Source organism: Rhineura floridana, chromosome 4, assembly GCF_030035675.1.
Source record: "Rhineura floridana isolate rRhiFlo1 chromosome 4, rRhiFlo1.hap2, whole genome shotgun sequence".
Classification (NCBI taxonomy): Eukaryota; Metazoa; Chordata; class Lepidosauria; order Squamata; family Rhineuridae; genus Rhineura; species Rhineura floridana.
The window spans coordinates 76,016,751-76,039,886 of record NC_084483.1 but is presented as its reverse complement, the minus strand read 5'-3'; the positions used below and the strand labels follow the sequence as shown (position 1 = coordinate 76,039,886).

General features: G+C 39.9%; 1 protein-coding gene across 4 annotated transcripts in view; it reads right to left on the bottom strand.

The window, feature by feature from the left end:
• Positions 1–376: 376 nt before the first annotated feature.
• The window catches only part of KLHL32 (kelch like family member 32), a 95,105-nt gene continuing 72,345 nt past the window's right edge, over positions 377–23,136 (bottom strand). For 3 of the 4 annotated variants that reach the window (XM_061623386.1, XM_061623385.1, XM_061623384.1), the window contains 5 exons: positions 20,483–21,209; positions 11,814–11,872; positions 7,200–7,392; positions 5,923–6,017; positions 377–1,513 (listed from right to left, as the gene is read on the bottom strand). In XM_061623386.1, coding sequence (XP_061479370.1) covers positions 1,352–1,513; positions 5,923–6,017; positions 7,200–7,392; positions 11,814–11,872; positions 20,483–21,209 — 1,236 coding nt within the window. In that variant the 3' untranslated portion in view covers positions 377–1,351. The remainder of the gene's footprint in view (positions 1,514–5,922; positions 6,018–7,199; positions 7,393–11,813; positions 11,873–20,482; positions 21,210–23,136) is intronic. The other variant, XM_061623387.1, reaches the window with a different exon arrangement.

Below are 23,136 nucleotides of genomic sequence, written 5' to 3'. Positions count from 1 at the left end.
AGCAATTGCTCTTACAAAATGATCTTGATACGGATTTCTTGGGGTGGGTGGGACTCTACTATTTCATCGGCAGTGTTTCCAATGCACTACCATTCCTGTATTTAGGAGCATGTCTTAATGCATCTGCTTTGCATTGCAACAATCAAGGGAATTGCTACCATTCTTTTTCCAGCTCTAGTGCAAAACTACAATGCAACAGGAACCTCAACTTAATGTGAATGAAAACGGGAAAAGCTGACAAAATTGCCCAGAGCCAGATGCTCAATATACTATTTTAAATTATTCTTTAGGGCACACTTAAAGTAAGCAAATCTTTCCAGTACCATTTAAAATAAAATAACAGTTTTTAAATTTCAGAATGATGTTTAGACAAGAGTTTATTCTTCTTGAAGGTTTGCCAAATAACGATATTGGAATTAAAACAATCAACTTTCTCCCAAGTGTCTTTGGATACAAAGACAGACAAACTCAAAATTAACCAACAAGCTTCATTATGTGTAAGTTGCAACTTCTGATCTAATTCTATAGGGAACAATCTTGAACACTGCAGCAAGGCTTTACAATAACCCCTTCTGTTCATAGCACCACTTATCTCCCTTTTCTCCAGTATAAAGTAGTACAACTACATTACTTTTAATACAGTCTTTAGCCCTCCTCACCCCCATGAGAGGCATGCATGAGAAACATCCAGTTGTTCAGCGGCGAAGAGAGCACCTTTCTTACAACTGCAGATGAGAAGTGCTGAAATACACAGCCGTCATATTTTCCAAGAATTTTCCAAAACCAAGTACTCAAAGTAACTGCTTTTTTAAAAAATGAAGTCCAAACTCACTGCAGTTGTAGCCCACATTTTGAGAACTTCTGTTTTAAATGAAAAGCAGAATTCAATTTTGCACATGTCTAGATAAAATATGGTTTTGTTCTTGGTTCCCTTGACCATATCTAATGCTAGAAGCAGCAACCTGTGAAGTGAAACTAAATTAAGGATCCCTTTTACCAAAAATATTAAATTGCATATGTCATATTCTGTTGTCCTTGTTGACTTAATCACGTTCTTTTTTGCAAAGCACTTTGGGAAATCAATAAACTGGCAGATCCTTATGAGCAAGAAGCCAGATAAACTGGATAAAATGTTCTGAGAATACTTAATGAAGAATCATAATTAGCAAAGATGCCCATCCTTCTTGAAGGTGTAGGTGCAGGTGCAATTCTGGGCCTTTTGTTGATACTCTTTTTGGCTTCTAATGTATTTAATACAATAAGAATTTCACAATAATTCTTTCCTTTTGGTAGATTCAAAGATGAAATCAGGATGAATGAACTTTATCCTCTTGGCATTCATGTTCCTTTTTCACATAGTACCTATTTTGTGATGAGGCACTTGCAAAGGCTGCAGGTTTGGGCACATAGAGTAGGGTGCCGGAAGAAAGCAGGCTGCTATTCCATTAGAAGGAAAAGGCAAGGTAGGCCCATAGAAAACTTCTTCTTTTCCTTCTTTACTAACATCCAGCACCTAATAAGAGCCAAAAACAAGGTGGGTAAAGACTATGAAATATTTATCAGGATCAAACTGGGAGATAGTTTTATGTATTCCTGATCAACTGATCTATCTATTCTATACAATTAAAGTTACATGCCAGCCCTCCCCTTTTAAGTAGAAGAAAAAAGTTAGCAGTATTTCAGAACTGAGCACTGGCACCTGTGCACATATAGGTTGGTTCAGTATGGCTGAACTATTACCATATACTTTGACAAAAGACTGGCCTACACATTCAGCATAGTAAAACTACAATGGAGAGTACTATTTCAGCCTACAATGTGGGGGGGGGGAGGATGTCACTTTTTAACACTTTCAAATTAAGGACTCAGTGCTGAGAAAAATTTCCACAGTAAGCAACAAACCTCTTCCCCTGGTTCATCTGTTTTCTACAGCTACAGGGACATACCTGTTGTTTTTAAACAAATAAGCCACCTAAAAAAACTGGTCCTATCTGTACAATACAGTCCACTTTGCCACCTATTCTGCTTTCAGCCTCAGTGCCCTTATAGGCTAGATACTGAACCATACCAGCCTGCCTGTGTCTTAAGATCTTCTGCTGAGGCCCTGCTCCAAGTACCTTCTTTACTGGAAGTGCACTATGTAATTACAAAGGAGTGTTTTTCCAGTTGTGGTGTGCCAGCTTGGGAATGCCATTCCTACGGAGGTGTGCCTTGTGCCTAATTCTCAAGCATTTAGGTTAGGGTTGCCAAACCTTTTAGGCCCCTGGGTACATTTGGATTGCAAACCATCCCTTCAAGTAATTCTTTCCCACCCGCCCCAGGTACATAGAAAGAAAATGTATATACACATACACTTTGCTTTTTCAAAAGATCTGAATAAAAGCTGGATCCAGCAAAATTAATCTGAGCTTTGAAAAGCACGTAGAGCTAAAAGACCTACTGAAAAAGAGGCACTCTTCCAACTTCCTTCTTCAACTTTGTGCTTTCCCACCTTATGACCCAAGGGGAGCTCAGAGGCTTTGCAGGTGCCAGGGGAAGACCCCATGGGTACCTCACTAGCAACTGCTGTTTAAGGTGCTAGGACAAGACATCTTTATTCACCCTGGCATTTTACGTGTATATAATGTTTCTGTATTATTTCTGTGCTTTTAATAGCTATCTAATTATGGTATGATACCGTTTTATTGTACACCACCCTAAAACCTGAATTTGATGAAGGCCAGTATTAAAATGTTTTAAATAAATTAAAAATTCTACTGAATGCACCCAGGTATTCTCTGAAAGAGAAGCAGCATTGAAAAAAAAGTTAGCAGTACTGCATGTAGACCCAGTGCCGCAGCAGCAATAACAGCTGTTTTTTCTACTGATCCCTACAGCATTGTGCTGATCAGACTGGCAGTTCAATTATAGCTTCATGATGTGGAAAAACATCCAATTAAAAACAAGCACCAAACTTAGTTTCATTAACTATGCAAATATTGTCTGTCTTCAGAGGAAACAGCCACATTATCCTTTAAACTTTCTTTACTGGCAAAATGAGTTCCACCCCAATATACCAAGTGTAGAGTAAGCATAGCCTTAGCTGTATGCCATCTTGGAAAATGATAGGACAAACTGGAGAACCAAGGTTCAGATCAAATCATCAATAAAACAGCTGGCTTGGGCAAAGCGAAGCTAAAGTATGTGGTATGATCAGTCAAAAGAAACAAAACAAAGCTGAATAATTTTTAAAAGCAAAATAATAAGCAATTTGGGCTCAAATGACACTGCTAAAAATAATTGGGTACTGCAAAGCTTCTGGACAGAATGAAATTTAGGTTACAGATTCGAGACCAGCTACAATTGTAGTATTTAAATAGTGGGCTGGATTCTATGAGCAGAATACAATTTGACAGTTCCCCTTCCAGTGCAGGTCACTGCAGCCCCCAAAATGAATTTTAGGGGGGCCTCTAGATCGTCATGGGAAGTACACAGGGGGCAGACTGCACAAGAGTAAAATCTCTGAAGTCAAAAGTTATCCATAGCATGCTAGCAACACCTCTTCTATATGTTGCAGCAAATGCTCTTTTAGAATATGCATACATAACACGGGCTCTTACATTAAATACTGATCTCCAGTTCTTTCTAATTTGCTTATTCGAGCACAATACACTGAAGAAATATATAAAAGAGATGCAAGGATGACAGATTCATTCACGGAGCAACCATATGATGAAGAACCAGAAATTTTAGAATGTGAGGTGGAAGCTAGTCTTAAAATACTTGGAAGAAACAAATCACCAGGAACAGATGGCATACGAACAGAGTTGCTACAAGTTACTGAGACTAAATCTGTCCAAATTTTGTTCAACAAACATGGAAAACTAAATGGCCCACAGATTGGAAGTGTTCAATATATATCCCAATTCCAAAGAAAGGGGATCCCAGGAAATGCAGTATTTATTGAACTATTGCCTTAATATCCCATGCAAGTAAAGTAATGCTCAAGATTCTACAACAAAGACTCTTACCAAATATGGAACAAAAAATGCCAGACATCCAAGCTGGATTTAGAGATAAAAAAGGTACCAGAGATCATATCAAAAACATACGTTGGATAATAGAATGGATCAAAGAATTTCAGAAGAAAATCACCCTGTGCTTTATAGATTACAGCAAAGCCTTTGATTGTGTAGATCATGAAATACTATGGAATGCTTTAAAAGAAATTGGGGTGCCACAGCATCTAATTGTCCTGATGCACAACCTATACTCTGGGTAAGAGGCTACTGTAAGGACAAAATATGGAGAAACCGACTGGTTCACAATCGGAAAGGGTGTGAGACAGGGGTGTATTTTATCACCCTATTTGTTTAATCTATATGCAGAACATATACAGAAAGCAGGATTGGACCAAGATGAAGGAGATGTGAAAACTGGAGGGAGAAATATCAATAATTTAAGATATGCAGACGATACCATACTACTAGAAACCAATAATGATTTGAAACGAATGCTGTTGAAAGTTAAAGAAGGTTTGTGTGAAATCACAAAAGCAGGACTACAGCTGAACATGAAAAAACTAAAGTAATGACAACAGAAGATTTATGTAATTTTAAAGTTGACAATGAGGACACTGAACTTGTCAAGGATTAGCAATTACCTCGGCACAGTCATTAACCAAAATGGAGACAATAGACAAGAAATTAGAAGGCGGCTAGGACTGGGGAGGGCAGCTATGAGAGAACAAGAAAAGGTCCTTAAATGCAAAGATATATCACTGAACACTAAATTTAGGATCATTCAGACCATGCTATTCCCAATCTCTACGTATAGATGTGAAAGTTGGACAGTGAAAAAAATGGGTGAGGGAAAAATCAACTCATTTGAAATGTGGTGGCGGAGGAGAGCTTTGCGCATACCATGGACTGTGAAAAAGACAAATAATTGGGTGTTAGAAGAAATTAAACCAGAGCTATCATTAAAAGCTAATATAATGTAACTGAGGTTATCATACTTTGGACACATCATGAGAAGACACGATTCACTGGAGAAGACAATGCTGGGAAAAACAGAAGGGAGTAGAAAAAGAGGAAGGCCAAACAAGAGATGGATTGATTCCATAAAGGAAGCCGAAGATCTGAACAGGGTGGTTTATAACAGATGCTACTGGAAGTCGCTGATTCATAGGGTTGCCATAAGTCATAATCGACTTGAAGGAACATAGGAACAATACATATTTGCTTCCATCTTTTCTGATTTCCATTATTTAGTTATGTATTATTAAAGGCTTCCTTCTATTTCAAATATGTAGTAGAAAAGTATGATTCTAAATATTTGTTCTCAAAATCACTGATAACTTAAGGAAGAAATCAGTGTAAAGCAAACTTCCTGTTTACAGGCACAGCTTGGAGAATTTGTTATAACACAAGATCAATACTTGAGACAGTCTTAAAGGAATACCCTGAACAATGTGGCAATGAAAATAAAGTATTTTCTGCAAATCACCTAAACATACATTGAAACAATGTAAACCCATGCTAAAGCCTACTGCAGTGATCCTACCTAAGTTTTCATCAGGAAGCAGCACAGACGCACAACATAAACTCTGTCTCCTGCTGTTTCTGCTTAAGCACATGTATTAACACTTTATAAATGTTCAACCACAGCAATAGAAAACTATACAAGGTTGTACTACCGTGCGGCCTGCAGAACAGGATAGCACTTTTTACTTTTATCCAGAAGAGCTTCTTCAAACATAATGTGTAGTAGTCAACTTAGAAAGCTAACAATTTACTTCAAACAATTTGTGTTTCCTGTTTTCTTAGAAGTTGAAATCAACTGCAATGGCTGTTTCATCAAAAATATGTCCTAGTGTAACAGCAGTTCTGTACAAAGTAACACCACTCGGAGTTACTTCAAAAAAGAGCTTAAATCACTGACCTGGATACATGCCGAGGGTTCATTTGTCCAAAATGAGTAACCACCAACTAAATATATTCTGCCATTGTGGACAGCAACTCCTGATTCATTTTGGCCTGAAGTAGAAACAACAAATCGTGTGTGTGCAAATATTTCTTTACTACTGAAAGTCAGACTTCTATACTGTCAGATGCTGTACATAGATTCAAATGTAGCCAGCTGTTGAAATGGGAAGCATATGCTGTAATCCCTCTTCACATTCTACAACTGAGCCAACAGCCAGGCTCACTGGTATATTTCCAAATGTTTTGAATAATCTAAAACAGTAGAGCATGCACATATGGACAGTGTGTTCTATTGGCTGCAAATTTCTCCTACTGCACACATTTTTCTGAATATTTAAATTTATTCAAACAAGTATGCCACTCTTCAGTGCTTCTATTCCCACAATGCATACAAAAAATTACCATTGTGAGGTGAGAATAGGGATAACCTATAATCAGATGGGACTGTATAAGCTGTGTTCTTGCACAGTAAGATACAAGTAGTCTCACTGGTTGTGACAGCACTGCTCACTTTTGGGGAAGGATACAGGGGGCACCTGAACTTGTTTTAAGAGGTCCCCATCCTCTGTCCTTATAGATGATTATCAATAATCAGCCAGCTATGAGCAAAAGGCAACAGTAGTGAGTACTGTTGCAAGACAGACAGAGAAGGACTCGAGTAGGCAGCAACCTTTGACCTTGATACATTGTGGCCATCAGTTGTTTTTGCAGTCCCACACAAAAAGGAGGCTCTCGAGTCTCTAACACAGCCTTTCCCAACCAGTGTGCCTCCAGATGTTACTGGACTACAATTCCCATCTTTCCTGACCACTGGCAATGCTGGCTGAGGCTGATGGGAGTTGTGGCCCAACAACATCTGGAGGCACACTGGTTGGGAAAAGCTGCAGGTTCTCATACATGGCAGAAGGATGGCTTGACAGATCAGAAGTTGTGTATGTCTAGGGTAGAGCCGAGGAAGAGTATAGTGTTACTGTCACTCTGCCCTTTTAATTATATTAGATCCAGATATTTCCAGTTGCATTCTAAAGCATCCAGCAGTGGGCTCCTGTTGGACCACTGCTTTCATGCCAGAACTTCCATGAAACTGAAAGTGTTTTGGATCCCTTACAAATCAGCAAAATCCAAGGAGCAAGCTCAAACTGCAAATTAAGTGAATTACGTTTCTAAGATTTGGTGACTTCTCCTGAATGTTTCCTATACTGCCATATTCTGCTTTTTAAACAAAACACTTGCCTGTCAATAGACTGAAGCTGCAGCGTGTCCACTGGTCAGTGTCTATATTGTAGGAGTCTATATGGCGGACAAGAATCCTATCATTGTTATAATCCAGGTCATTGCCTCCTAAAACATACAGCTTCCTTTGAGCAGCTGCCATGGAATGGTAGACTCTTCTCTGTAACATGGGGCTGCGGCTAAGCCATTTATTCTGCAAATATAAACATAAGAACTGGGTCTCATTAATTTCTACATAATAGGGGGGCAAGGATTTTCCTACTTACTGGGGTTCAAGCTGGCTTATGTTATTCAAACATATATCCATAAAACCACATCAAGCTCTTGTTTAAAAATGAAATTTTAACTGCATTTTCGTAGTTTGATTACTAAAATCAACCAAACGAGATTTTAGCCAAATGCTCGCAGAAAAGCCTTTTCTCAAGTCTCCTTTTGTGACTTCTTAATGTGCTCCGTCAGTTCCATAAGTAATCGTGATATTTTTGTTCAGTATAAGAAGACATGAAACAAATTTGCTATTAAGAGGAATGGAGTTTGGTGAGCGTCAAACAGTGGAAGTCAGAAAACAATTGCACCATATAGCCCCCATAACGTATAGCTATCCATTTTACAGTGTAGTATTTGACAAGGAGGAATTAATATTTGCATTAGCAGTCCAGTCCCCTGACACAGAACTATAGACACCATCTGCTTTGCAAAGCCTGCCCGCATCCCCTGATTATATCTTAGCTTCCTCCACAGCAGCGACTGCCAGGTAAGCTGCTAAGCACTGCAAAGGCAAAGAAACAGAGGGGCCTGGTGGGGTCATTCCTAATAAGCCAGTGTGTGAATACTAATCAGCAGTGGAGAAGCAGAGGTCACCCCAGTCTGCCTGTTGGCAGGTAGCTATGTGCTCAGTGGCAGATGGTAGGCATTATCAGCACTCCACAAAGGCCTAGCACAGAGACAGGCACTAGCACCAAATTATAGAGTTATTGAGATTCTGTGCAAGACGCAAGCAGATGTGAGGTTCTTCCAGTGCCCACCGTATACAATATGCCAGCAGAATTTTTAAAAAGAGCATGTGTGTAAAAACATGAAGCAGACCTCATTGTAAGAATGCTAACACATACTCTCTACCTTTTAACTGTTTCTGTTTTAGCTTTGGCCCAATAGGAACCAAAGGATACTGAGGGCCATGGAGTGGGAGGATACGGCTCCTGAGCCTCAAAGGAAAAACATGATACACATGAAAAATGGGAGGGTTAAAAAATTAAATAAGCAGGATATCACTTTATTCATAGCAGAGCTGAAACTTACTGCTATTGACAAACATTTGCATACAAAATAAATCCTATCCAACACACTTCGTACTGAGACAAGTTAATTGGGCTAGATCTTGCTGCAAGAAATGTGTGTACTTATAAGGGCTTTAAGATGGCTCAACAGACTACTAGAATTCAAACCACTATTTATCCAGCAAATGGGAATGAAGGATACACTCTGTCTGTCTAAGGCTAGAATTAGAGATTACATAAAAGAGGTGGCTGCTGCTGAATAAGACAACTTCTGCGGCCATTTGGTGAAACTTCCACCCTGTTGTGTTTCTCCACCTACACCAGAGATGTGAAATGGGAGCACTGCCATAACATCACAAGGCAAGTTCACACAAATGTTATTCGTTTGCAATAAATATTTACTACATTTATATCCACCCTTTCCTCAAAGTTGTAAATATAGTTCTTCCCTCCCTCCCCACTCTCCATTTTATCCTCACCCTCCTGTGTGAGTAGGTTAGGCTGACAGAGACACACTGGCCCAAGGCCATCCAGTGAGTTTGAAACCAGGTCTCCCCAGTCCTAATCCAACACTTTAACCTAGTCTTCCCTAACCTGTTGGACTACGACTTTCACCAGTCCTGACCATTGGCCATTCTGGCTAGAGCTGGTGGGAGGTGGAGTCCAGAACATATGGAGGGCACAAGAGTGCTGAAGACTGTTCTAACCACTACACAAGAGGAGCGGTGCCTTCACCAAACATGCGTTTTGTGTCTTTTGCAGTTCCATCGCCAATTAGGTCTTCTTAACTGGCTTTATTTTATCAGAAGAATATTAACTGAATGATGAAGAATCTAGCCTACATGTTGCTCAGCAAGTTACACTGAAATAAACTAACAATACTCCAAAACACAGTTAAGCATACTTAACCTCACTAATTTGGGCATGGACTGTAGCTTAGTGGTAGAGCATCTACCTTGCATGCAGAAGGTAGAAGGTCCCAGGTTCAGTCCCCTACATCTCCAGGTAGGGGTGGAAGAATACCCTGCCTGAAACCCTGGACAGCCACTGCCACTCAGTGTAGACAATACTGAGTCAGATGGACCAGTGGTCTGACTCACTGCAAGTCAGTTTCATATGTTCCTATTATTTCAATGGCATTAAGGGCACTTAACACTAAATTGGACTGTGGACATTGTGTTTTAGAATGGCAGCTTTCCTAGAATATATTTTGGACACTTGTTATTTGATGTCTCTAGATTACAGATACAATGTGACAGCTGCAATGTATGTACAAACGCAACTCCATGTCTACCCAGAGAATTTACCTTTTCTATGTTCTACATGCACTCAGTTGAGAATCCCTATGCTTATACAAAGCATTTATAGGCTGTGTTAGGATGCAGTAGCTTAGCACAATGTGAACTAGTCTGGGACTCTGGTCCTTCTCTGGTACAGCCACAAGGAGGAGACTAGAAACTTGTTTCTCTTTTAACTAACCATGGTTACTTATGTCTGAACCCAAACTGTAGTTAGTGTATAGCACGATTTAGGAAAACAAAGTTCAAAACTAATTTACCCTCCTGCCTTGTTTCCCTAAACCATAGGTAAGATTAAGCACAGTTCCGGGTCCAGCCACAACAATAAATCACAGTTGAAAACAACAGGAAATGCTTCTGATCTCACTGAGGAAATGCTAGAGAAGAGGGGTGCCAGCAGCCAGAGCTGGTTTGTGATCTGGTTCCACTTACTTTCAGCACTGGGCATGCAGTGGGTCTTTGTAAAATTTCATTTTCCCCAAACTACCCATGCTTCTAAAATCCTGGAAAATGAGCCGTAATCATTCTGACCTATAATCATTCTTTTTTGACATGACAATATTATTCTGCTGTATATATATTTGACGCTTGAATTTCAGCTTGCTAAATAATGTTTAACTTGTCCTAAATTAGGCAGGTAAAAGATGAATAGGCAAAGTAAAACTAGCAGAGGAACCATAGCTCAGTGGAAGAGCAACTGTGTTGTATTCAGAAGAACCCCAGGTTTGATTCTTGGCATCACCAGTTCAAAAGCATCAAGTGATGGGAAAGACCTCTCTCTGCCTGAGATATCCTGGAGAGTTCCTGGCAGTCAGTGCAGGCAATACTGGGCTAGATGGTCAAATTATGCAACCTCGCTTATAATGCTGATTCCTATGACACTCACATTTAAATCTTCTGGTTGCAGCTTGTATCATGGGTAAGGTGTTGTTTTTCTAAGTATGTTTACTTATTTATAGGTGTACCAAGTGCTGCAACATACGCATAGTCCATGATGTTAAGAACTGCCTTTCTGGGTCAGATCAAAGGTCCATCTAGCACAGCACTCTCTTTCCAACAGTCACCTGCAAGATACCTCTGAAAGCTCAGCAGCAGAGCACAAAGCCAGCAACTATTCCTGTGGCTTGTTTCTACCATCTGATGCTCAGTGATACTGCCTCCAAACATGAAGTTAAATGTGTATTTCCTCAGCTTCTGCCTTGTTACACATTCTGTGGCACCTTATTAAACATTATTAAATTAATAGTTCTAAGTGTAAGAGCAGCCTTTCCCAACCAGTGTGCCTCCAGATGTTGTTGGACCACAACTCCCATCTTTCCTGACCATTGGCAATGCTGGCTGAGGCTGATGGGAATTGTGGTCCAACATCTGGAGGCACACTGGTTGGGAAAGGCTGTGTAAGAGGCTATAGCTCTGGGGTAGACTTATTTCCTTAAGTTATCCAAGGTTCGATTTTAGGATTTCTGGTTGAGAAATCCCAATAAGCTGGGCTGAAGAAAATTCTAATCTCAGCAGGAGCCCTTACGCTTCCAACTATTAATTTATATTTAAAAAGTCATGATCTTTGTGTCACCGTAAAAATGCAGCACCAACCTGTGGAGGAATCCCCGAGTTTCTCTCCTCAGTGCAAATCTGTGGAATACAAGTTATGCATACCCTTCTTGTATGTCCATCTAGCCTTATCAAGGCAGAAGTTACTTGAGCTTCAGAGCTCAAGTAACTTACAATACAGGGACAGAAACTGCTGGATGTGGATATCAAGGCATGTACAGACCACCTGTTTCCAGACTGTCCTGGTGAGCTGCTTGCTTGTATTAATTTTTAAGGGGTGGGGGAGGGAAAACAGGTCTGCCTTAAGGCCTGTGGGGATCCTCCAATGCACAGCAGCTGGCGTTTTATAGAGAGAAGGATTGTACCTCAATGCATTCACCTGAGGTAGAGTTGGGAATGAGATGCTTAATAATTTGACAGTGCCTTTAATTGCATGTTTGTTTTACATTAGCTTTGTGTAAATAAATACTTGTAGTACATAAACTTACTTGTGTAGGATCATACACCATCAGCCGGTTCTGATATTGTGCTGTGTTTGTTACTCCTCCTGGTAACAGATGTTTACAGTGTTACATGAACGTTAAACACAGTTGGGAATGCATTAAAGCAAATTACCTACCATCAGGAAACATTCTGTAAATTTTGCCATGGTATATGTAAAAAGATTATTATTTATGCCAGGTTTCACTTTCCAGCTTTCTTATTCATCTAGGTAACAATATACCCCATATTGATTCATTTGACTCAAACCACTACTAGGCAAAATAACTCATGCTCTTGTAAGACTGAAGCATACATGAAGGACACTTAGTCCTATTTCTTGTGCTGAGGCCCGTCCTCTGAACAACAATTAAAACAAGAAAGGCCTTTTACAGTTAAAGTAAGAATAGCAGTAATAAATAAGTTGCATTATGATACAAATATTTGCAAGACATCTGTCGGCAAGAATAAGGCTGTCCTAAGATTAAATTTGAGGTATATTATATTAGGACAGAGAGACAGTGTACACTTGGATAAATGGCAGGATAAAAATAAAGAATGATATATGCTGAAAACAGCATCATCTGTAACCAGCCACTCCACTACTTCTGTGATGTTGCAGAATGTTGATGAACATTCTAACATTGAGAGAAAAAGGTCAATTGCAGAAAGCCGACAAGGTGTGTATGGGAACGTGTTACTTTCTGCATGTAAATTAATTTTAAGAAGACCACAGCTTCTTCATGTATCAACATCAGTCACAAATATCCACTGAGATAAATTAGGTCTAGTAGTTCATTTGGTACACTTCTATGTCACCATTTTCCAGTAGATCCCATTGCTTAAAAGGCTACACTTAAGTTCCAGAGTTGGTTATTAAGTAACAGCAAAGAGGATGACAGACTAAAAATGTGGTTACAGGGAGTTAGGCAAAGGTGAAAGGAAAGGAAAAAGAGAAAAGGGGCTTTGTACTTTTACAGAAATGCTTAGAATGCAAGGGGAGTGAGAAGGGAATGGGATAAAGATTAGGCTTAAAATAGGTGAGATTTGATCAAGTTGGCAATGAGGGCAACACTGGAAGGGGGAGGGAGTTATTGTGAAAAGAAGAGCAGAATGTATTGGCATCTGGAAGATATTGCATTAGAAACTGGAAAAATGGTTGCTCAAGTCTTGTGTGTAACTGCTTTTCTACTTCACTATAACCTCAAAAGCCACCGTTGGGCCAAAAGAGATACATCAAAAGCTGCTCATGTTTTATATTAATTTTCATTTTAAAAAAATAGGTACAGAGAAGTGTGATCAGTAGTGGGACACAGAAAGGGGTGGCATTAACCCTTTCTCCCTGTATCACCGTCCCCTACTATGTACTCCAGGAGCTAAAGGGTCTTTGCTACCAATGGCAGTTTACCTCCTGGGATGGGGAAAGGGGAAACAGCCATTTCAGAGGGGAATTTTAATTGGCTTGCATTAAATCCTCCTCCCTACACACCACTGTCCTGCTCCTATTTTCCCCCTCTGCAGGATAACATGGAACAACAATCAGGTTTTGTCAGAAGAGAAGAGGATGTGCAGTTGCAAATTTCCAGCAGGGAAGGGCAGTGTTTTTCTTGCTTTGGGCCACTCATTCAAGGCTGAGGAGTTTAAAGCAAGGAAGCTGAAGAGGATCATCTTTCTTTTCTTTGGGTCCTCATATCCCAACAGAGTGCAAATCCTTATGACAAAAGCAAAGGGTGATTAGGGAAACTTTCACATAGAAACAGTGTTAGTAAAAGCAGGGTCCAGGAAGAAAAGAATCTGAAGGACAAGTTGGCTAAAGGGGAAGTATGAGATATTTTTTAAACTAAATTTAAAATATCGAAGAGTAAAATGCTTTTCTCTCCCAACCAAGAATGACCTCAACTAAATTTACGTGAAAGCATACAACATGCATTGATTTGTACCTGGGACACACTTCCTCTGCAGATTTCATTTTTATCCCACCCCCCCCCCTAAAATCCTTACATTCCTTTTGCCTCCTGCCCTTTAAAAGATTTATATGCCCAAATGAGATGCTATGGATTTACATACAGATTTGACTACCAAAAAAAAAAAAATAGAACTGGAATTAATAACACAGCTTCTATGTTTTAATCTTCCCTCCCCCCTCTAGATCAAATACCCTTGCCTCCAGAAGAATTCCTGGCTTTGAAAGCCATCAAGCTGATTTGTCTGCTCTTAGGTTAGGCTGCCACATGCTGCTACACTGCCCCCTGCAATCACCGCATTTGCAGGAAGATTCTATGCCTTCCTTACCAACAAGTACATTTTATAGATTGGCGTTTTGCTGTCTCCCCTCACTCTCCACCTTCTCCCCAGGGGAGGGTAATATGCATCTTAACAGCTTTCTATAGATTCATCTGCCATTAACTATGCCATTTCTTATCAGCATCAATTTTCAAAAACCAAGTTTATCCTAACTCTGAAGTGCTACAATGAAAGTTTCAATTTTTAAAAAACCCTACCAAAATTCAAATTTAACAAGCCCATAACGCCCCTGCAAGCGACCACTTTAAGAATACTCTAGGCAATGAAGGAATAGAAATAAAATGTCTCAAAAAATAGCAGAGAAATAAAAGTTTAAATGGTACCAGAAAAAGTGATGTTTTCCATCATAAAATGGGACAATCAATGGCAATTGCTTTTACTTCTCTGTACTGCTTTCCAAAAGGAGAAAGAGAGAATGATAATATCAGTAGAGATGATATACGGGCGCATTTAAAAATAAAATCTACAATGAAGTCTTTTAGAAGCCAAGCAACCTGTAAATAGCTCATATGCTTTCAAATGCAGAAGGAGAAAAAAAGTATCAGTAAATGATTGTAAAAATGTTGGCTTGCTGATTGCTGGCGGAATTTATATATAACTACTAGGATAAATAATGCACTACATAAGAACAACTACACTATGTTGGATTAGTAGACTATTCAGTCCAAAATCCTATCTCTGGTGCCGTGAAATGTGTTAACAGAGCACACCATTCCCTGCTATTCATTCCTAGCCTCTACAAGTAAAACATTAGGCTGGTTACCTTATCCCATTTCAGTTGTTGGCATTCCTTCATTTCTGAATGCCATTAAACCTTAACCATTATTATTTGATTACCGTAAACTTCCTCAAAGCAACCAAGTTATGTGTGGAAGGCGCGTTATGTTGCCCATTTTTAGACTTATCTTGTGCTGATTTTAATGGATGTCCTTTCATTTATATTTTATGAAAATGTCAGCAGCAGTTGTCTAATTTCATGTGGAAAGTCTTTCATACCTATGTTTTTTTTTAAAAAAAAGTTCATGAACTGTGCATTGTACAGCTAAAAAGGATATGGTATCTAGTGCTCCACTTGCGCTAGCACCATAGAGCAGACTGAAGAGAGGATGATGGGCAGAGAAGCTTTGTGCAGGAGAGGATAAGAATGTAATGAAGAGCTTTTCTAGATCAGGCCATGGTTCATCTAGTCCCACATTCTGTCCTCAGTACTGGCCAGCTTCATGCTGGGGAAGCTTGCAAGAATGCCCATGCTCTGTTGTCGCATCCCACAGTCAGAAACACACTGCCCGTAATCTGTTTCCAAAATGTGATAGAGTGGTGAGAGTGCTGGACTAGGACTAGGATTCAAATTCCCACTCAGCCATGAAGCTCACTGGATGACCTTGAGCCAATCACTGTCTCTACCTAACCCACCTCACAGGGTTGTTGTGAGAATAAGTTGGGGAAGGGAAGACTATGAACACTATTTTGTGCTCGTTGGAGGAAAGGTGGGATATAAATGTAATAATAAACTAAAAATAAAATTAACAATAACTTGAGCTGAAAGATCCACTCATGAAAGCCTTCTCTTGGCAATTTCACAAAATGGTTCATGAGATGGCAAGGGAGAAGTTATGGGGAAGAGAGAACAGATGTGTTGCTAGCCATTAGTGACATGACAGGCACTGGAATGTTACTCTGTCCCACAACTTCCAAAATTCCCACAACCCCAGCTAGGTGTCAAAAAAAGAACATTTTCCCATTGCAGGATGAGGCCTGGGAAAATGTGATCTCTTCATGGATGAAAAAGGGATTTCTTTGAGGGAACATGTCTGGATCCCATATAATAAGCAAAACTCAGCCGTTGTTAGGCGTTGTTAGCTGTTGTTAAGTATAAGGCAGCCTACCATGCGGAGTGAATCCAATGTGTCAGTCCTATATCTCCATGGTGAAACTGTTACAATTCTCTATGGCTCAGATATTGTGCCTGTTCCCCTTATTGCATGATGTGAGTAAGTGAGGAGAGGTATGTGTGCTCATGGTCTCAACCACAAATATATTCTTAAAAACTGCTCCTCTGACCAAATATGAGGAACAGAATTATCATTTCCGGTATGTCTATTAGCAAGATACTGGAAAGGAACTTCAAGGATATCACTGCCTGCCAGCTGATGGAGAGCAGCAGTAAGGAGAGGGTCCTTTCATATCATGCTCATGGGTTCCCTTGAAGCACATCTGGCTAACCACTTATGAAATGAGTTATTGGACCTGATGGACCTTTGGTCCAATACAGAATGGTTGTGCTTACATTCTTAGTATTACCTTTCTCCTTTTGTCTCATGTCTCTCAGACTGTAAGGCAACATTATAAAATGTAAAGCTTGAGTGTTTTGGCAAAAAGGTTGTGCTTAAATGCAACAAAGACCAAAGAAAATGAATCAGAAAGACCTGCTTGGACCTAGAATTTCATGAGATAATAATCTATTGATTATTTGGGGGTAAGTAGATCCTGCCACAGCCAAATCTATATGGCATTGACACACATCATCCAGCTATAACAACTATAAATTCCACTAAAATTATATTCACTAATGGGCAAAAAAACCCTTGTGATTTAAGAATGTACCTGTAGCCAACAGATATTTCTATCAAACTTTTAAAAGCATGGAAATTGGGCAGCTATAGTGAATGTACCAGGGGAGCAGGAGACCTGACCTCCTCTCTTGGATGTTCTACTGTCCTACAAAGTTGTAAACATGCAAACACAATTTGGGCTGGTCTTTCACAGTCCAATCCACTTGCTGTGTAGCTTGGAAGAATTTGGTAATGTGTGCCTCTGAGCATATGGTGAGTGGTGGCAACACCTGCCATCTCCAGAGATGGAGAATTATATTTTTGATATATGTTTGTTGGTGTTCCTCTCACTGTGCTTCTTTCCTGTGTTATTACTGTTTCTACAGAGAATCTAACCTAAAAAATTATAATTCTTTTATTCATCCTAGAAATCTGTGTCAAATTTATTTTTATTAATTTCAAAGCCTATTTATTGGTCAATGTCATATTATGGTGAAGACAGACTTTTGTGTTTCAAAACTCCAGTTAGGGTGCATTAACAGTTGAATCTGAAATTGCAGTTTGATGTAAAATGAGACTGATTACTATATGTCGCTACTTAAGCAATGAATCTAGCTGAAAAAAACAAACTTGGCTTGCCCAAGATGCATGTATTCAGTCTGCTATGCGTAAACCATTCCACTTAAGGAAAAGTGAGCATGGTCAATTAAAAACATAGAGCACACCTAGAATTTTGCTAGAATATATTTCACCTCCCACTGTTTTATCTTGTGCAAACTGAGACACTCCTCATGTCCACTGGAGTTATTCCAAAATTATTTTTGTAGCTTTTTTTAGTGGAAATTTTGCAAAGTGTTACTGTACTTCACATATTCATAGAAACAGAAAGAGAGGGGAAGAGGGGGTGGGAGCAGGCGGGAGGAGGAGGGGAGGGCAGGGCAGGTTTGATCATTTGCATGCTTATTGAGTTCAGTGGGATTTACTCCCATGCAATCATGCTTAGGATAGGTGAAACTGACCAGGGGGGAGGAGAAGGTGAAGGAAGGGAGGGCTGGAGTGGCCAGAGGAGGAGGAGGAAGAAGGAAGAGGGGAGAGGAGGAAGAAGAGAGAAGGAAGGGGGAAGGAGAGGGGGGGAGAAAAGCAGGTCTGATCATTTGCATGCTTATTGAGTTCAATGGGATTTACTTCCATGTAATCATGCTTAGAATAGGTAAAACTGACAGAGGAGGGGGAGGGGACAGGGAAAGAGGAAGGGAGGAGGAGGGGGAGGGAGAAGCAAAGGAAGGGGAAGGAAGGGGGAAAAGGGAGGGGATAGGAGGGGGGAAGCAGGTTTGATCATTAACATGCTTTTTGAGTTCAATGGGATTTACTTCTGTACAATCATACTTAGGATAGGTGAAACTGACTCGAGGGAGGGGCAGGGAGGGGGAGGAAGGAAGAGTGTGGGAAAGGGGAGGAGATTGGGTGTCTGGGCACTGGGCAGAAGGGAAGCCCCTCTCCTTTCCAAAAGGAAAACACTGTGAACAGTATCCATTGTTTTTCAAGGTTTTCCCCACCTTTTTATTCTACAGCAGACACATGTAGCCTCCCACCCAAATTTAAACCAAAGCTGTCCCTGGCCACATCCACACTAGACATTCATGGCTTCCCCCAAAGAATCCTGGGAAGTGTAGTTAGTGAAGGGTGCTGAGAGTTGCTAGGAGACGCCCTATTCTCCTCAGAGAGTTATAATCTCCAGAAGAGGGGCTGTTTGTTAAACCACTCTGGCCACTGGAGCTCTGTCAGGGGAATAGGAGTCTCCTAACAACACTCAGCACCCTTCACAAACTACACTTCCCAGGAATCTTTGGGAGAAGCCATGACTGTCTAAAGTGAAATAAAGGTCAGGCATGGGTGTAGCACCCTGATTAGCCAAGCCAAGCAGCTGAGCGTCTGGCTTTTAGAACTCTGACAAATGGTTCTTACTGAGCATGCCCGGCATTAGAAACTACTTCAATGTTAAATTTCTTAAATGAATTAAAAATCAGCCAGGCATTTTTTTTTAACTTTGAAACTGCAGAAGATGAAGGTCAGATATTGGGGCAAGGTCATTAACAGGATTACAGTACTCTGTGAACATGGCTGATTTTTAATTAATTTCAACAAATTATGAGACCACTGAGAGAAAAAAGTCCAAGAGGGGCCTGGATTTCTCTCCCTCGTTTTACACTTTGAATTCTGACGGTTGTGTGTATCGCCATGAAAACTTACGAGAGCTATTCAGAAAGAGTTTCTAAGTTCAGGACTATAGGTTTTGTAAGGTTTTGTTTTGAAATGGGCTTGTGGGAAGTAGCAGAATGGCATGGGGGTATTTTCAATTTAATATTGCGGAATGTGAAAAATCCGTGCTGGCTATAGTATACAGTCACTCTTGTGGCTGTATAATACCAACATTTGTGTCAGGTAACACAGTGCTGTTTAAAGAACAAAGAGGTTGTTCTGTTGGTATACAAGCAGTGTAGAGTGACTACTGATGCTGCAGAAGCTTCAGGAGACTTGGAAAATTCTTCAATTTAATTATACCAGAATGAGCTAACTTGACATACTTGGATTTAAGCCAATTTAGTCCCATTGACTTCATCTAAAGAATTCTCTCTCTCTCTCTCTCTCTCTCACACACACACACACACACACACACACACACACTCACACTCACACTCACACTCACACTCCCCCCCCAACCTTGGGTGGAACGTTAGATTAAGAGAAGCAAATAACAGGTTAACAATGGAACTTGCTGCCTTTAGACAGCTTGCCAAAGTGTAAAGACAGCAGTGAGAGAAGGAAAAACTGACTCCTGGAAAATATATTGATCAGGGCTAGAGTATTTTTTTTCCTTTCAAGTGTTAGGTATTATAGCTCATATTGTATTTCCTCATTCAGAAATAGATCATTAAACATGAAACCAGAATGGTCCAGGTGCATTTCAGGACTATTTTCTTGAAAACTTCATATTTAAAGTATGAAAAGTGGGCAGCTCTTTGCAACCAAACCAAATCAAATGCTTAGCAGGACCTGCAAAATTTAGCATTCAATAAAACCTCAAAATTACCAGTCAGGTGATAATCAACAGGTGCATAACTAAGGAGGCCTGAAAAATTCCACACAAGACAGCCACACCAAGAGTATCACCCCAACTCCAAATGTAAAATCAACCAACTTTATGGACATGGGCATCAGTTCCATATTCCATTTCTGTTAAATACTTAGAATAATGTATAAAACATTCTCACTTTTGGAAAATGGTACTCCTATTCCTAGGTTCACTTTTCTTCCCAGTACGAGTATGTTTTTAGTTCACTTTGTTGTTACCTACTTTCTCATTCTACTTCAATTTATTCTCTTTCCCAGTGCCACTCATTGCCATCATTCTTCTGCTGAACCCATTAACTGTATAGAAACACTTGCACTGTAAACCTATTTGCATCAGGGATCTAAGTATACATTCATTTTCTACCTACCTAAAATATAAAGCTTTTTCTTAAAAAAACCTGAGCTGTTTCTTTTATTTCAATTGTAATTGTTCTTTTAAATTTTATATATCTGCACAGCACCTTGTCTCCCTTTCTTTAGCTGTACTATTTCCCTCTGCTACTCGTTTCCTTGGTGTTTAATACTTAAGGCTCATAAGCATTATACTAACTCTCCCGCTCCTCTTTCCATCTTAACTTGGTTTCTTAAACCTTGATCTACAGTGAACGAAAGCTAGGTCCATCATTTCCCAGACATCTTCCCTAAAACCGATTCTGACAATACTTTGTCATTGCATGAAACTTTTCTACCTGATATCCAAAGAAGACCATCCACAACATATCCTGCATGACAGGAAAGGGATCTGTCAAAGGACTGAACAAAAGTCCATTTGTTCTTCTTGGGGCAGTAGCGCTCAACTGTAGGCAAAACCTGACGCAGTTCATTTCTGCCTCCTACTGCATAGAGGTATTCATCCACAGCTCCCAACACAAAATGTTCCCGGCAGTTCTTCATTGGACCTATTTCAGCCCAAGAATTATTACGAGGGTCATATCTACAAGCAGTCCGAACTGCACAAGTGCGGCCAGTAGCATGCTCTACTTCACCACCTGCTACAAAAAGGAAATCTCCCATTACAGCAACACAGTGGTGGCTTCTTCCTACCGTCATGGGAGCCAATTCACTCCAGTTTGCAATCCCCGCTATATAAACATTCTCCTGGTCTACAGGATTGAAGTATCGGAGTTCTTTAACTTTGCATATCTCCCGTTTTTTCCCACCAATGATATAAAGAGTGTCCGACTGGAAGCGAGGTTTTGTCCTTCGGGTCTGCCAAACTGGCTGTGCATAGATACTCTGGTGATACACCAAGGCCTCGTTGATAAGCGCTGTTGCAGTTTCACTAGCTTGGACAAGAGGGTGAGAGAGGGCTACTGTATGCAAAGTATCCATGTCCATAAGCCCAAATCGAACATGCTGGAGAAGTTCATCCACGTATTGAAAACGACAATTGTGTTCTAACCACCTTACAGCTAGCTAGAAGGAAAGAAAAAAGACAAATAAAAAATCAATTACCTGCATTAGCCACAATTCAGTGTGAAACTGCTTGCACTCCTAAAAGTACTGTATATTTGCATTACCTTATCAACAACAAATTATACTCCCAAATTTCATCTGCTGCATACAGAAAAACATTCCTTCATCTTTCATAAAATAATTATGACTATCTGTAGAATATATGTAAGGTAACAGGGCTGTTGGCTTGTAACTCAATGTGAACATGCAGGGGACAGCCACCTTGCATTAATGGTGACAATACATAGTAAATCTGGAGCTTTTTGTAATGACTAAGAAACATAGATCATATCAGAAACCAATCTGTTAAAGCAATACGGACAACAAAGACTGTGGCTGTGTTCCAAAGCTCTATAGGTCTTAGTTTGTGCAGGTACATCCTGTTCTCAGTTGTCATGGCCTGTGTGCAAAAGTCTTGTGCATGCATACACAGAGTACTCACTAAAGACAATGAACTAAACTACACATATCTAGTATCAGGAAAGTGAAAACTAGAATGTTTTGTGAGAAACACAAAGGATTGGAGAAGCAAAAATGTTTGGAATCATTACTATTTGCCATGATGAGCTAGACATGATTACTTCTTGGAATAGCTAACAACAGAAAAAGAGGTAGTAAAAAGTGACAGATTAGAGTATCTTCAACATTTGCATGCAGTATTAAGAGTGCACTTATATGAAAATATCAGCCATGAGATGTATCGTATGATCATCTAGAGGCTATAAAGGCAATGGGTTCCAGACTAAGTAGAACTCCGTTCCCACTGAAGTCAATGGAACAACCTAGTCATGACTTTAGTCCCACTGAAATCAATGGGACTAAAGTGCAACTAACTTGTTCAGTTGGTTCCAGACTGGAATTATGTGTAGCAGAGCAGTTATTATGAAAGACATACCTACTAATCAAGTTGAAAGTCACCTGCATCCTATTTTGTGAACAAGGCCAGGTTCCTTTGTGATTAACACATTATACCACATTACCCATATTGTACAGTATTATAAGCAATGACAAGGGTCAGCAACATATGCCAAACCATGGGTGCAATGTGTGAAGACAGATACCATACCATCTTGTTTGGCCTCTCAGCTGGCGTTTCTATATTACCTTCTATTTTTTAAAAGCGTGTGAGAGAGACAGAGTGTACACACTCAGCTTCAACAACATCCTATGAGACATGCTGCTCTTGAAGTAAATATGCTGCATAATAATTTTCTACATTCTTATTCTACAACTTAAAAAAAATTACTAAGTTAGACCCAGGTGATAAACAACATGCTAAGGTAAAGAGAAAATTAAAAGGAGTGTTCTCCTCGATCTGTTGTGCCTTTGAGCATAATCTGAGGGGAAGAAGGGAAGCAAAAATATAAAAAAAGGCAGAGAAAGCTAAAGCGAAGGTCACAGAGTGAAAGAACTTCCTCAGGGCACAGAATAAATTAAATCCCAACGAAAAAATAAAATGCGATTTCCTGAGTGCAAGGCACAAACTCAAAATGACAATGATTGACAGCCAAACTATATCCATGCAATATCGAAGGCTGCACGTTCTCATTTACCTCAGTGTAGCCAGCAAGCGCCCATTAAACATCCGTCTGATGCCCAAATTAACCTTCTTGGCAAACTGAAAGAGGCACAAACTATCATAATCAACCTTTCATTATCACAGCAGCCTCTAGTTAAGGGGTCAGAATAATTGTGCCATCAGAGCCCTGATTGTTTTCAATCAACAGACGGCTGGAGTGACAGCTCAGTGATGGAGTAGTTTGATGAAACTGCACCAGGCCTAATCAGAGCAGATGAAAGGAAGGCATGATTGGTGCAAATGAACAGTCGTGCCTCTCTTTTTCATTTACAATCTGAAATTACTCTTAAATTTACAGGTTTTCCCCCC